At 36.1% G+C, this 15,160-nt stretch overlaps 1 protein-coding gene across 1 annotated transcript in view; it reads right to left on the bottom strand.

Moving 5' to 3' along the window:
• The window catches only part of PLAA (phospholipase A2 activating protein), a 43,079-nt gene that overhangs the window by 8,086 nt on the left and 19,833 nt on the right, over positions 1 to 15,160 (bottom strand). Inside the window, exons 5-11 of the mRNA XM_017520167.2 lie at positions 14,288 to 14,455; positions 13,570 to 13,705; positions 10,564 to 10,733; positions 7,614 to 7,771; positions 6,712 to 6,931; positions 4,511 to 4,579; positions 1,305 to 1,373 (exon numbers count right to left, since the gene is read on the bottom strand). Coding sequence (XP_017375656.1) covers positions 1,305 to 1,373; positions 4,511 to 4,579; positions 6,712 to 6,931; positions 7,614 to 7,771; positions 10,564 to 10,733; positions 13,570 to 13,705; positions 14,288 to 14,455 — 990 coding nt within the window. The remainder of the gene's footprint in view (positions 1 to 1,304; positions 1,374 to 4,510; positions 4,580 to 6,711; positions 6,932 to 7,613; positions 7,772 to 10,563; positions 10,734 to 13,569; positions 13,706 to 14,287; positions 14,456 to 15,160) is intronic.

The raw sequence follows: 15,160 nt of genomic DNA, 5'->3' as shown, positions 1-15,160 counted from the left end.
AAAAAAAAAAAAAAAAAAAAAAAAAACTAACTTCTGGAAAATGAGAGGGAACACTGTTAACTTTTATTAACAAGTACAGCTAGCAATTACTAAGGATTAATTTGGTAAAAAGTTATTTACATAAATTTTATAATTTTAAGCTCAATTCTAAAAGGTAGATATTCTCAACTTTGCAAATGAGAATAACAAAAGCACAGACACATCAAATAACCTGTTCAAGGTCAAATAGATAAAAAGTAGTGGAACTGAGATTTGAATCTAGATTCTTACTCCAGAGTCCATAATCTTAATTACAAGTACTATGTTATACTTCAGTATTGCTAACCAATGTTACTTTTTCAATTAAAAAATAGCTTACAAAATCACATGCCAAGTGCTGAACATGGTAGCATGCGCATGTAAACCCAACTACTCAGGAGGCAGAGGTGGGAGGATCATATGAGCCCAGGAGTTTGAGCTCAGCCTAGGTAACAAAATAAGATCTCATCTCAAAATTAATAAAAAATATGCTAAGTTATTAAGTGGTGGGTTTATGGGTGTTTATTTTGATGCTGAATAACATATATGTTACTAAATTTCTCTTATATAAATTATATAGAACATAAAACTTATGTAGAAAAAATATGTGCCAAGAAATATGTCAAACTTAAAAGAGATGAACCACAAATTTAGTTCTGTGTTTTTCTGGCAACTAATACAGAGGAAAACATGCCAGCATATATTCAATGAACAAGTGAGGTATGTCAGACTGTAGACTAGATAACTAAGGATTAAAAAAAAATCAGTTGCTCAGAAGAACAGTAGCTATTCCAGGCCTAAATCACAGAAACAAATACTTTCCTGGGTCTTCTTAAAGAGAACAATGTATAATCCAGTGAATAACATTCTCAACACATTAAGTTAGAATGAAGAGATTAGAATAAACACAGACTTTGTAAGAGTAGTGAGGAAAGCAGACTTACTATAGTAAAACAGTAGTTTCGAATTCTGGATGCATATTAGAATCACACTGGAAGATTATAAAGCTACCCTTTGTCAAGCACCTAACTCAGAGCAGAATTAGACCAAGTAAGCACTTCTGGGGATAAGGCTGAAGTATGTTTGTAAAGTTCCCCAGATGATTCTAATAGTAGTAATGAGACAATTCGGAGAAAACTAAAAATGCCAGACAAGTCTGATCTTGATTTACTATATAAAAAGTTCTCAAGCAAAAATTAAAACAAATTTTCTTACTTTTTTTTATTAATTATTAGTTCCAATGAATTTTTAAAATCTAAAAAGAAAAATAAATAAAAAGTATGTACCTGTAAATGGATCAACTCCAGCCATGGTAGTTCCCATACCTGCAGAACCTGGTATGTAACGACCAGCACCTACAATACAGTAATACTTCTAGTAAGCAAAGGTGACTGCAAATTATCAAGTTCAAACTGCTCCTTCTTTAAATAGACTCAATTATTCCCATTGTTAAGCACACTTCACAATGGCATCATTATATACATAATAAATATGTCATAAATTGAATACAGAAAAATGCTTAGAACGGTGCCTGGGCATGTTTTAAGTGCCCAGTAAATGTTGGCTACAAAGTAAACATTACATGCCTTATATATTATAATGATGGAAGTTTAGTAAATTACAAAAATACAAGTGGATTGGAGAGAAATAAAAGTTTGCAGAACAAAATATGAATGCTATTCTGTTAAAGTAAAGGAGTGGGACTAACTAACACATAACACAATTGGAAAAGACTGAGGTAAGAGAGATACTATGACAACAGCCCAGAAACATTTTATTACAGATAATACTTGTGGCTGTCTTACTGAAAATAGAAAGAAGGAAACATAAAAAGTGTAGAGAGAGAATCAGCAGGATTTGGAGATGTTCAGAAAACTGGATCAGCCTTTATGGGAAGAAGAAAACTGAGCTACTCTTCTAGCCTCTCTGAGTTTATACTCTAGGAGTTGTTATAACCAGTACAACACATACAGAAAAGCCAAACAAAATTAAAAAAGCAAAACAAACCAAAAAAAAAGTAAGATTAATTAAAATGAGGAACACAGAATGGATTTGCTGAATTTTAACCATATGCCAGCTAATCAGCTTTATTAAAGTATTATGTAGATACCATTATAATTCACAATATTTTAGAAGCAGAAGGTTGAATAACTTGCCCAAGACATTAAGCTGTTAATGGGTAAAATACAGTCCACACTTTTCTAAATATGGTTCTCTGTCCAACTGAATGAATCAGATTCAATACACAGATTCCCAGAGTTCACCCATAACCCAGGGGTACTCCAAACTGGCTCCACTTTAGAAACACTTAAGGAACTTTAAGATTACCAGGCATGGTGGCTCACACCTTTAATCCCAGCACTTTTGGAGGCCGAGGCAGGCGGATCACCTGAGCTCAGGAGTTTGAGACCAGCCGGATCAACATGGTGAAACCCCTTCTCTACTAAAAATACAAAATTAGCTGGGTGTGATGGTGCATGCCTGTAATCCCAGCTACTTGGGAGGCTGAGGCAGGAGAACGGCTTGAACTCTGGAGGTGGAGGTTGTGGTGAGCTGAGATCGCACCATTTCACTCCAGCCTGGGCAACAAGAGCAAAACTCTGTCTCAAAAAAGTAAAACAAAAAAGGAAAAAAAAAATCTAAGATCAAACTACACCCAAGATCATTTATTTAATTAGAATCCTTGGGTGGGAGATCAGAGCATGAATAGTTTTAACCTCCTCACTAATCTAGTGAATCACAATCTCTTGGCAGTAGAACCCTGGGATAAGTAATTTAAACAAGATTCCCAGATCATTCTAATAAACATTAGCAGTTTAAGGACTGCATAAATTAATAAGAACAGAAAAATGAATTAAGATTGACCTTAAGTTGTAGCCGAATAGGGAAGTCTTTTGGCCCCAGTGCTGTTGACAAAGTTAGGAAAACATCATCATCCTCAACAATAACTAACATATACCAATGGCTTAAATATACTCCAGGCATTTTGCTTAACACTTACACATATGATGCTATTTTATTTTCATACCTCGATATGGTAGATGCTGTTATCTATTTATATAAAAGTTTATTCAATTATCCTAATGATACCCTAATTCTCTTGGACACTGTGCATACTATCTTGCATATCTGCATAATCATTGCATCTTCTGAGTTACTGACATTATGGAACAGTGAGATATGCTCTGGTTATGATGGCCCCAGGAGACTTCTTGATTTTGCTGTTATTACTTGAAGCTTGGTATGTTCTTTCTGTTCCAAAAAAAAGCCGCCAAAGTAATTTGGATTCTCACTTGGTGTAAGTTTCAGGGCATCACTGTTTCAGAACTGCTAATAAAGAGAAAGCCATCTTTATCTACTCTTCAGATGCTTACTACCTTTGACATCACAGTATGTTATCAAAGACTTCCTTAACAGCCACTGGACCATCACAGCATTTAGTGTGATGGCTAATTCTTTTCATTTACTGGTTATCAATGCACATGGTATAACCATTTGCATCTGGGCCACCAATACATTCACAGGAAAAAGGAAGCTCACTGACAGCAATCCACAACTTCATGACACCGACCTAACCTTGGGTATTTGTCCAATCAATGGCTCATTGTAGGTTATATTTTTATAGCTCACAGTACTAATCTGCAAGGTCAATAGATACCTAAAGGCTATGAATCTCTTCCCAAACTGAGATTGTCGAGGAACTCTGTCTGAAGATCCAGCAACAGCATCATACAAGATATCAAAGCCATTCTGAACATAGAGACTTCTTCAACTGCCTTAAAGTCCAACTCTGGCAACTTTTTCCAGTAGTGTTGATGCTGAGGCATCCATACCTTGGTAAATAAATTCATTTTGAGGAGACACACCAACACTTCAAGGGCTTCAAGAAGGACATTAATAACTTAGATTAGGAAGACTATTCCTGTGTAGCTGGGTGGAATGTCTCCTTCCATGTTATATCAAAATATGCCTGGGTTTCTTGATTGCACTGCTCCATCCAGTATCAGGGACTCACATGGCTCCTTCTCTGCTCGTGATTGGTACCATCTCACCAGTGTGATAGCACTCAGCTGTGTCTTGGTTGGTGGGTTCCCCTATTATCTAATTTCACAGATAAAAAAAATAGGCTCAGATAGGTTAGGTAACTTGCTAACTTCTCATAGCAAGTAAGTGGTAGAGCCCAATTTCGAAACAAGGTTTGTTTGACTCTAAAACCTATGTTGTTAACTACTCTGCTCTCCTGGTGGGAAAGACCCCTGGAAAAAACAATGAACTCTAATAATATGCTATTTAAAAGCCATGAGGAAATCTACATAACTACTCCAGGAAAAAGCAAAAATCAGAAGTTAAAGAAAAGGAGATCCATCAAAATTGGAAATACAGATAAGGTAATTATCAGTTACTGGATGACATCTCCAAGATGTAAAGCCACATAATGTAAGATGCTACACATTTAGTGAAGAAAGACATATGACTCAAAACTGCATCTCACCTGTAAAAGGATCTGTTGTGGGTAGTGTATTAGAAGATCCTGAAGAGCCCGGTACATAACGACCACCACCTGTCAAGGCAAAACGAAGAAAAAGCAAAGTTCTGATTTTTACAAACAGCATAATGCTTATATTAGAAGAACCTATATCTGGAGAAAAACAGAAGAGCAAAACTTTCACATGACAGAAATATCAGAAACTACAGTTAGAAGTCTTATTATAGCTGGGAAAAAACTGAAATTTTAATGATTTTCCAAGTTTTGTTTTCTTAACTTTAATGCTTTATTGTATCTTAGCCCCAGCACTTAAATATTAAAACTGAATTCAAATATCAAAAGAGAATTGCAGGTCATATCTGCCCTAAATATATATACATACAATCAATTCCTGTCCCTGTTCCTATACAAATTCACTAGAATTCCTGCAGTTGTTGTTGCTGTCAAAACCACAGGCACTAAATGTTAATCTTTTAGAACTCTAGGTTCATTAATTCATGTGTCAAACAATGGACTCAGTACTGGGGATCTAGCAGGGAACAAAATTGCTTATATTCACTGAACCTTACAACCTACTGGAGAAGAGAATTAGAAAGGGGATGGAAACTACAAAGGAAAAAGATTTCCATTTATACATTTACGAATGTCTGGTATATGTGCTTATGTTTTGTTACCACCTCTAGGGAAATAATCAGGTTGTCCACACACACAAAAAAAATTTCTAAGATGCTTATAGAGTCTTGGGGCCAGGCACAATGGCTCACACCTGTAATCACAGAACTTTGGGGGGCCGAGGCAGGTGGATCACGAGGTCAGGAGTTCAAGACCAGCCTAGCCAAGATGGTGAAACTCTATCTCTACTAAAAAAAAAAAAAATTAGCTGGGTGTGGTAGCAGGCACCTGTAATCCCAGCTACTTAGGAGGCTGAGGCAGAGAATTGCTTTAACCTGGGAGGTAGAGGCTGCAGTGAGCCAAGATAGCTCCACTGCACTCCAGCCTGGGTGACAGAGCGAGACTCCATCTCAAAAAGATAGACAGACAGACAGATAGATAAAAGTAAGAGTCTCGGAAGGGCAAAACAAGCCAAGTAGTTCTGAGGTTTCCAGACAAAGTCAGCTAGTTTAATTCCTTTCCTGTATCCCACACCCAAAATAACATACACAGTACAACAATATGTGTTCACTCTTTTGAACGGTAGTCTGAAATTTCAACAACAAAAATCTCCAGATACTAAGCACTTCTTTTTTTCTTTTTTCAAGTGCAAGTATTTGGAGGATTAGATCATCTTTAAGTCAATAGTGAGTTACTTTGATACTTCTATTTAAATCAACATGCAGGAAACATTAACTTTATTATATGAATGAGCAATGAAATTCTGAAGTAGAAGGAGAGGAGATAATTTGGGAATGTGGAGTGCCTGTCAGGGAAGAAAAGGTGGATCTACATAAGGATTTGAGACAGGAATATATATGAGGTTCTTGTAAAACAAGGAAGATCACTAGCACATGAAAAACGTGCATGAGAAATGACAAGAGGAAACATTAATGGTAAAGTACCTATATAAAACTATTAGTTAGAGGAGGCATTTTATTCCTCCTATACCATATACCAGTCTCCAGAACTCAAGTTAATGTTACTAGGTTAAGAATCCACTTCCTAGGAGCCAGAATTTGGACTAGTACCACCAGGATTATAACTTACAGACTGGTATGAGCACCTAACTGCATTTATAACATCTGAGATATTGCATACAATGTTACAAACAACTAACTTAAAATGAATGTGTAGAATACACACCACATATAAACTAAAACTACCCACAGGGTTCACTCTTAGATCTGAGGCACAACTAACCAATGTAGCCTTATCTGAAAAAAGAATTATTTACTAAATTTTGCCAAAATATATAGTTTTAAAAGAAACACTATATAAAAGAACTTAGAAGTTTATTTTTGTTTCAAATAACTGACATTTCATTATTTAGTTTATATTATAGTATGATTGTATTTCTGAAAGACAATTTATGATTATTTCTGTAAAATACAGATTTACAACATAATTTGAGGCTTAAACATATGAATATGAAGTAAAACCCTGCTGTAATGTTTGTCTTTACTGAAAAAGCTAATCACAAGTGTTTGAAAACATCAAAAAAATAAATCAACATGGATGGAACTACGTAAGACTTAATATAAACACTAACTTACCCGTATATGGATCTGAAAAGTTGGGATTCCCAGGTCCCAACATTTGACCTTTTGTGTTATCAATAATAAATTTAGCCACTTGATCCAGAAACATGGGATTCAAATCATTCTTCTGTAAGAAGTTGTAGGCAGTTAACCAGGGATCATCACTAGTATTATATGGCAATTTATATGATGGTCCACCTTCATTAACATCAATTGAGAAAACATAATCAAATTCCTAAAGTAGGAATATAAAAAGGAGATACATGTTTATTAATTTATCTGTTCACATATATTAATGACATATACAACACAGATGTGTTCTTTATTTTAACAAAATTAGAGTACTTAAACTTTCTCTAAAGTGCAGTGGTAAAATCTTCCTTTTTGGCAGATAAAGATTAATCGCCCCCATATGCATGTGATGCAAAATTAGTATTTCACTAGGGGATGGGGGTGAGGATGAAGGATGGATTACAACTACATATTAATTCTAGGACCAAAGGAGGGTTTCCAACTGGTTGATATCAAGGCCAAAATTATCAGCTGTTACTGTGCCCTACTCACCAAAACATGCTGGCATTTTAAGCACTGCCCTGCAGGGTCCCTCATGTCTTGTCAAAATAAATATAGCCAGGCATAAGGCATTAGATGAAAGGTGGCACAGAAGCTCCCAATCCAAAATGGCTGGAAACAGCTTTTTAAAGGAACTACTAAGCGACAGACACTTGCTAATTTGTCCATCAAATGCAGCTCTCTCTACATGGGAAGATACTTCTAAAATACCAATTTCATGACAGGGAAAAATGTAATGTATTTTTAAATGTCAAAACAAAGACATTTTATCACTATGGGGCAAAGCAAACCTTTCATTTGCCTAATCATTTAAGATAATGGTAATTAGAAAGAAGTCGACATACTTTCCCTTCATATAAAACTTTTCCAGATGTTTGCTGATTAGCACCAGATGAGCCAACAACATCACCAATTTTTATCCACCTCCCTTCACTAACACTCCACTGATAGGCTTCGACTTTCTCCCCATCTCTGATTAGACGAGTCTGTCCTTCTCTAGTACCTTAAAATAAAAATTTTAAGAATCAAAGGTAGAATGGCAGTGTAAAATTGAAAAACATTTAGATAGAAATTTCTTAACATTAAAATTTACACATAAGAGAATATGGATTTTGTTTTAAAAGAAAATTGTACTAAATAAAAGATTTAAAAATGTAATTTTACTAGAAAGTGGCCAAAAGAAAGTGACAGTTAAAATGAAATATTATTAATCAAGGGAAGGTTGACAAAACATGACTCTACTAGGAAAGAACTGGCCCATCAAAAATAAAACAATATTAGTGAATATATCCTCCTAACACATTTCATTTTGGTAAATGGCTCTACATTAATCCAGTGGCTCAAGCCAAAAAATAGAAAAGTCTGCTACCTCTTTCTCTTAACCCCACAGCACCTTCACCTACTTCTCGGCACCCCCTACAGCTACTTCTATCAGCTCATTCTTTTAAATGTATCTAGAAAACTATGTCTTCTTAACATCTCCATCATCATCCCTTGGTCCAAGCCACCATCATTTCTCAATTGGATTGATTCAATGGCCTCTTACCTGTGCTCTTGGCCCCCAACAGTGTATATTCCACCCAGCAACCTCAGATTTTTTCAAAGGTTTAAGTAGGTACTGACACTTTTCTGCTTGAAACCCATCGATGCTTCTCATCTCACTTGGTAAAAGCCTAAACCCTCAAGAAGTGTACAAGACCACATATAAATTGCCCCCACTATCCTATATGATCTTACTTTCTACTATTCCCTTCATCTTACTTTCTACTGTCCCCTCATCTCCCAACTTCAGCCACAGAGCCTTTGCACTGACTTTTTATCCTGTCTATGATACTCTTCACACAGATATTGGCAGTATTTGCTCCTCTGCCTCTTTAAGGACTTTACACAAATGTCACGTTTTCAACAAGGCCTTTCGTGGCGAAAGCAGCTATCCGTCCTTCAACGAATCATGCTCTTCTTCTATTGGATACAGCTGTAGTTGTCTAGCCAGAGACTATATTATCTAGCCCCCTTGCATCAGGCAGTCGCATGATGTCACATTACTGAGTAATGGTCAGTGTAATCTGGATGGGTGTGATATATGCCAGTTCTAGCCTAGTCCATCATACTTTAATCTCCCTACCTACCCCATCTTAATCTGTCACAATTTGTTATTTTGGTTGACTACATAAAGAATATCCAGTCTAACACATGTAGGCAGTTGAAAAGAGAAGACAAGTCTTTTCAGAAAATATGGATAGGCCAGAAATACTAGTTTTTTTAAAGGTTATATACTATACAATCTGAAACCACATTAATGAATTTCTCATGCCCTATTATACTAAAATCTACTACTGATCTATCTTACACTTTGAACGGATTTCTCACCCATGTCTGAGTTGGTATCAGATACTGGTCATATGGAAAATAATGGTTCAATGACTTAAGCAGATCTTCTGCTTATTTATACATTTTATTATTCAATATTTAAAAATGCATTTGTTAATATTACCACTGGTATCAATACAACTGGGAAGCTACTAAGATCCTGGTGGAGATACTTTTTCCTAAATTTCAATTTTCACTCAAAAGCTTGAATTTTATTTTGGCAACATATATTGTCTGTTATTTTCCTTAAAGGAACATACTCAATTTGTTCATTTTCAAAAAATAGCACTCGCTGAAAAAACTGGTAGTTTAGGCTGTAACTCAAAAGACTATAAACATGCTTTTCTTCAAGACACCACAGTATTTTGATTTACTTTATGTCTATTTTCTGTTTTCTCACCCAGAATATTTAAAAAGATGTGTCAAATTGTAATAAAATTGATAATTCTTAATATTAATGCCTCATCAAGGACATGTTTAATGGTAAATGGTTTTTTCAAAAAAACTACAACTGCATGCAAGTGAAGAACACAGTAACTTACTAGAATGGTTTAGTGCCCCTGCCTTGATTTACATACGAAGGAACCAGTGGTCTTACCCACCAATGTTTTTGTACCATAAGTGTAAATGTTAGCACAATGTGCAAACGTTAACACAATGTAAAAAAGTCAAATATCTAGTATTATAAAAATTAGTTTTGACCTCATGGACATGCTGATAGGATCTCAGAATCCCCAGAGGTCCATGAATCAAGCTTTGAGAAGCACTGGTATAATACTGCAGTCAAGGGATATATCCAACACAAGATTTCATTTGAGATGACTACTGTCCTCTGATTTCAAACTCAAATCATTCCCAATTCATTACACAGATAATGCCTGATTTAAACTCTTTTTTTCTTTTGTTTGTTTGAGACAGAGTCATACTCTGTAACCCAGGCTGGAGTGCAACGGTGTGGTCTCAGCTCACTGCAGCCTCCACATTCTGGGCTCGAACCTGGGCTCAAACCATCTTCCCACCTCAGTCTCCTAAATAGCTGGGACTACAGGTGCATGCCATCACACCTGGCTAATTTTGTATTTAAACTCATTTTAACATTCAGTTTGCACAACCCCGCTCCAGGAATCCAATCAACCAAAAAGCATTAAATGAGTGCCTTCTGAGTGCCTACTGTAAATGATCTAAGTGCTGGTAGATTTATTTTTTAATTCCTGTTTATCAGAAGCTTAATTCAAAGTCTACTGTGAGACAGAGGCAAGAATATGGTTTCTCCTAGTGATTATGTATAATAGTAAAAATTCTCAAAAATCAGTATCAAGCAGTAAGAGTAACACTAAAACAAGAGCAAAACATTTATCTTCTTTTCATTATTCCAAAAGGCAAATATGGTAGAATTTTTTCTATTAGGTACAATAAAATACTTACCAGGTTCATTAAGATGTTCCCTCCCAGGAAGCTGCTCAGCATTGATGTCCCCTAAATCACCAGTTTTAGAATCAATGGTTGCCTGAGAGAGCTCTTTTTCAAAAGCCTTGATTTCTTCAGCACTTGCTGTTCGATCTTCTGATTCTGTAAACACTCTAATAATGCCATCACTGTAAGGAAAAACAACCTGATTTTAAAAGTCATTGCCATAATACATTAACATTATCACATGTGAATGATCCACAGTTAAAATAATCTCTATCAATGAGTATGCGAAATATTAGCATGTATTAGTTGCTGATTACAGCACTGTGCTGACTTTAGCACATACTACTCTCTATTACGCCAACTATTTAACAGAGAAGTTATTGACAAAGAACAGAGAAATATATATTTAAAGTCAGTATTTTATAGTTATTACCATATAGAGAAGGGTACTGAACTGGTTTAGTTTATAAAGGACTCAAATACCCAATATAAGGCTTAAGAATAGCAGGTGTTCAGTAGAAAAATGTGGTCTTCCTTTACTGTACCAGTAACTAGCAATGTAACTTCAGTCAAGGAAAAAAAAAATGGCCTCATGTTTGGATTTGATGGCAGCCCTTAACCTCTTTTCTCAGAAAAATTACTTCATATCCATGATTTATTAATTCTAAATGCTTAGATTAGGAGAAAGAAATTAGACACTTTCAACTGTATTTTCTGTGACAGGAGAAACAAATTAGACACTTCCATCTGTATTTTCTGAGACAGGAGAGACAAACTAGACACTTCCAACTGTATTAATCCTGGCCCATTCTACAGGAAACCTGTTTCTAACTTAATCATCCAAAACATCTATACCACTTTATTAGTTTTTCTTCAACTTCAAATATGCTGGGGGGTGGGGAGCAAAAAACTAACCCTACAAATCAAGCCCCGCCCCAGCCAAAAAATAAAACACCTACTTTATTAGACCCTCTATCCCTTACATCTGTCACCTTCTTTTTCTTCTTCCTTTTTTTTTTTTTTTGAGACAGGGTCCCATTCTGTCACCTAGGCTGGAGTGCAGGGATGGCAATCACAGCTTACTGCAACCTCAAATTCCTGGGTCCAAGCAATCCTCGAGGACCACCTCGGCCTCCTGAGCAGCTGGGACTACAGACGTGCACCACCATGCCCAGCTAATTAAATAATTTTTTTTTTTTTGTAGAGACAGCGTTTCGCTAGCTCACCCAGGCTAGTCTCGAGCTCCTGAGCTCAAGTGATCCTCCCACCTGGACCTTACAAAGTGCTGGGATTATAAGTGTGAGTCACAGCACCTGTCCTTATTGCTTTCAATGCTAGAGTAGCATTATAGAGTAATCTATGATCCTTCATCCATCTCCTCTAACTTGCCTTTTTTCTATGATATTCTATTCCAAATGTGATTGAGGCCAAAAGAGTAATTAATAACATCTATCAAACCAAATCCAAATGCTTTTCAAACTTTCCATTCCTTGACTCCTCAAATACTTTTGATACTGATGACAATCTCCCTCCAAAATCTCTTTTTCTGTCTCCCTAAAATTTCAACATTTGAATTCCTTTGTTCTGTTTAATCTACTAGCTTCTTTTTGTCTACTGATGGTATATCGTAAAACTCAGTTCTTAGTCTTAGTCTTCTGTTCCCCCCCTGTATTTCTTCCCTCAGAGAATGGTGTTCTGTGGTTTGCCTTTGGAAGTTTTGCGAAATCTTTTTCTCAGCCTCAGTTCTTATACTAGGCTCCAGTTTAAATGACCATGATCCACTAGCATGAGTGTGGCTCACCACCACTGTAGACCTCATGAAGTCTAAAGCCACAATCATCACCTTCTCCACCTAAGCAATTCTCCCACTTCTCCATTTTTATTAATGGGGACTTCCAATCACCAACAGTTTGACGCTTTATTCTTTTCTTTCATCCTTTTTCTGATTGTTTTCCTTCCGGATTATCTCATTTATTTATCTCCTACCCATTAGCACTGTGGGGCCAATGTCTTATAACTTCACACTCCTACTGTACTTGCTTTCTAATTTATTTTCCTGTCCATTGTCACCAGCAGTTAAATCCAATCTACATATTTAATAATTCATAAGTTCTGCTTTAATTCTATTTCCTGCTCAAAAACCACAACGCTCTAACCCTAAGCACTGAATCTAAAAAATGCCAGGCATGAAAGCACTAAAGATTCTCCAGAGTTAAGCCCCATTGTACCTATTATCCACTACCATTCTACCTATTTTTTTTTCTTTAAGACGGAGTCTCTCTCCATCACCAGACTGGAGTACAGTGACGTAATCTTGGCTCACTGCAACCTCCACCTCCAGGGATCAAGTGACTCTCCTGCCTCAGCCTCTTCATAGCTGGTATTACAGGCACATGCCATCACGTCCAGCTAATTTTAGTGGTTTTTTTTTTTTTTAGTAGAAACGGGGTTTCACCATGTTAGCCAGGCTGGTAGTGAACTCCTGACCTCTCGTGATCCACCCACCTCAGCCTTCCTAAGTGCTGGGATTACAGGCGTGAACCACTGCGCCAGGCCCACCATTGTAGCTGTTATCCCAGCATTAGGATGACATTTTCCTTCACTTCTATGCACGCTGCATTCATTCTCAGGAAGGAAACTTATACTGTTAGCTTTGACAAAAATTCATGTATGTTTTCTTACTTATAATCTTTCAAAATCCAATTCAAATTTCTTCTTCTACAGAAAGTTTTCCCACACCAATCTCTACCTTCTCTAACTTCTTTTGTAGTCACTACCTTGACTGCACAAGTTGCAGTGCAATACCGGTATAACATGCATCACTTAGTGTGAAAGCTGTGATATCTACCACTGTTTTGTTTAGTATTTGAAGTGTCCATATAGTCTCCCCAAGTCACCTGAAATTCCTTATGGCTTATCTCTGTACACTCTAGTGCCTACTGAAGGCCTAGACACCTAACATTTAATGACTGACTAAAAAGACCCCTAACATTTAATGACTGACTAGAATATAAATACCTCGCACCAACCACAATGTCATCATTGTCGAGCACACAGCAGCACCATATAGACTGAGCTGGAAGTCGGATAGTTTGAGCACATTCCCCATGTTTCCAGATTCTCAGAGATCTGTCCTCTGCTGTTGTCACAAAATCTAAAATTAATGAATACAGGAAGTATTAGTTTGATTACATAAAATTAAGTATATTTATACATACCATCTTTCTAGATAAACTGACTTTTTAAAACCCAAAGTGTTTTAAAATTAGTTTTAAATTTCATGTTTGTCACTTACAACATATACAACTTGAAAATCACTTTTTATTCATGTCACATCTTACAAAGTCTTTCTTCAGATACTCAAGAACTTTTTACAACACAACAATCTAATCTGAATTAATACAAAGATGGCCATACAGGCCAGGCACAGTGGCTCACACCCATAATCCCAGAACTTTGGGAGGCCAAGGCAGGTGGATCACGAGGTCAGGGGTTCAAGACCAACCTGGCCAAGATGGTGAAACCCATCTCCATAAAAAAATAAAATAAAATAAAAAGATGGCCATACAGTGTTCTCCTTTGTAAACAGGAGAAAGATACTTACAAAATAAATTTATTAAATTACTCAAGCCACAGACAGTAAATTAAGTAATCAGCCCTCCTCCCTCTATCTCACAAGTGGGATGGAATAATGCTCAATATAAAACATTAAATACATAGCATAAAATAATCTTACCTCTACAATTTGGAAAAACAGATATACTATAAATATAATTTGTATGTCCATAATATACTTCAAGACACTCGCCAGTGATTTGCCACCTTCTAACACTAGCATCATTTGCACAGGAAAGAAATTCTGTTTCACTCAAAATTGCCAAACCTCTTACACAGTCTTCGTGTCCTACGTTAAAAAAACAATAATGCAAATCATTAAAATAGATAATCTGGTTGATGGCTCCATATATTTTGCTAACATTATAATCCATATCGGAGAGTAGCAAAAATTAATTTTCAAGTTAGAGAAATCTTCTTTTTTTTCTATTGAAAGCCTGGTAACCAAAATTTGTATTTAAAGTTTATCAATATTTTTTTAATACCAGCCTTGTAAAGTTACTTTATATTCATCATATCTTCTCCAAAAACCTCCATAAATAGTATTTTTGCCCCAACAATTCATTTTCACCCCATAATTCATTTTCAGTTTTTCTTCCCCAATAACAAGAGTAATTCACAAAAAACAAATATTCAAATATAATGGAAATATACAACAAAGAGTAGCCCATAAATTTAAGAACAAAACATTCTCTGAAGCTTGCGATGGAGATTAGAAGTCAGATTTCCCATGTTCAGTATTTGTTGCCTTAGGTTAGCTATCACAGATAAATAATCACTTCATACAAATTATACAGTATATATGGAAGCAGAAACAGAAGGATGCTTAGTCATCATCCATTTTCCATCCAAAGATACTTTTTTTGTTGTTCTTTCCTTTTTTGTTTTGTTTTTGAGATGGAGTCTCATTTCGTCACCCAGGCTAGAGTGCAATGGCATGATCTCTGCTCACTGCAGCCTCTGCCTCCAAGGTTCAAGACATTCTCGTGCCTCA

The sequence above is a fragment of the Cebus imitator genome, unplaced genomic scaffold (assembly GCF_001604975.1).
Source record: "Cebus imitator isolate Cc_AM_T3 unplaced genomic scaffold, Cebus_imitator-1.0 Scaffold809, whole genome shotgun sequence".
NCBI lineage: Eukaryota > Metazoa > Chordata > Mammalia > Primates > Cebidae > Cebus > Cebus imitator.
This window is presented reverse-complemented; position numbering and strand designations above follow the sequence as displayed.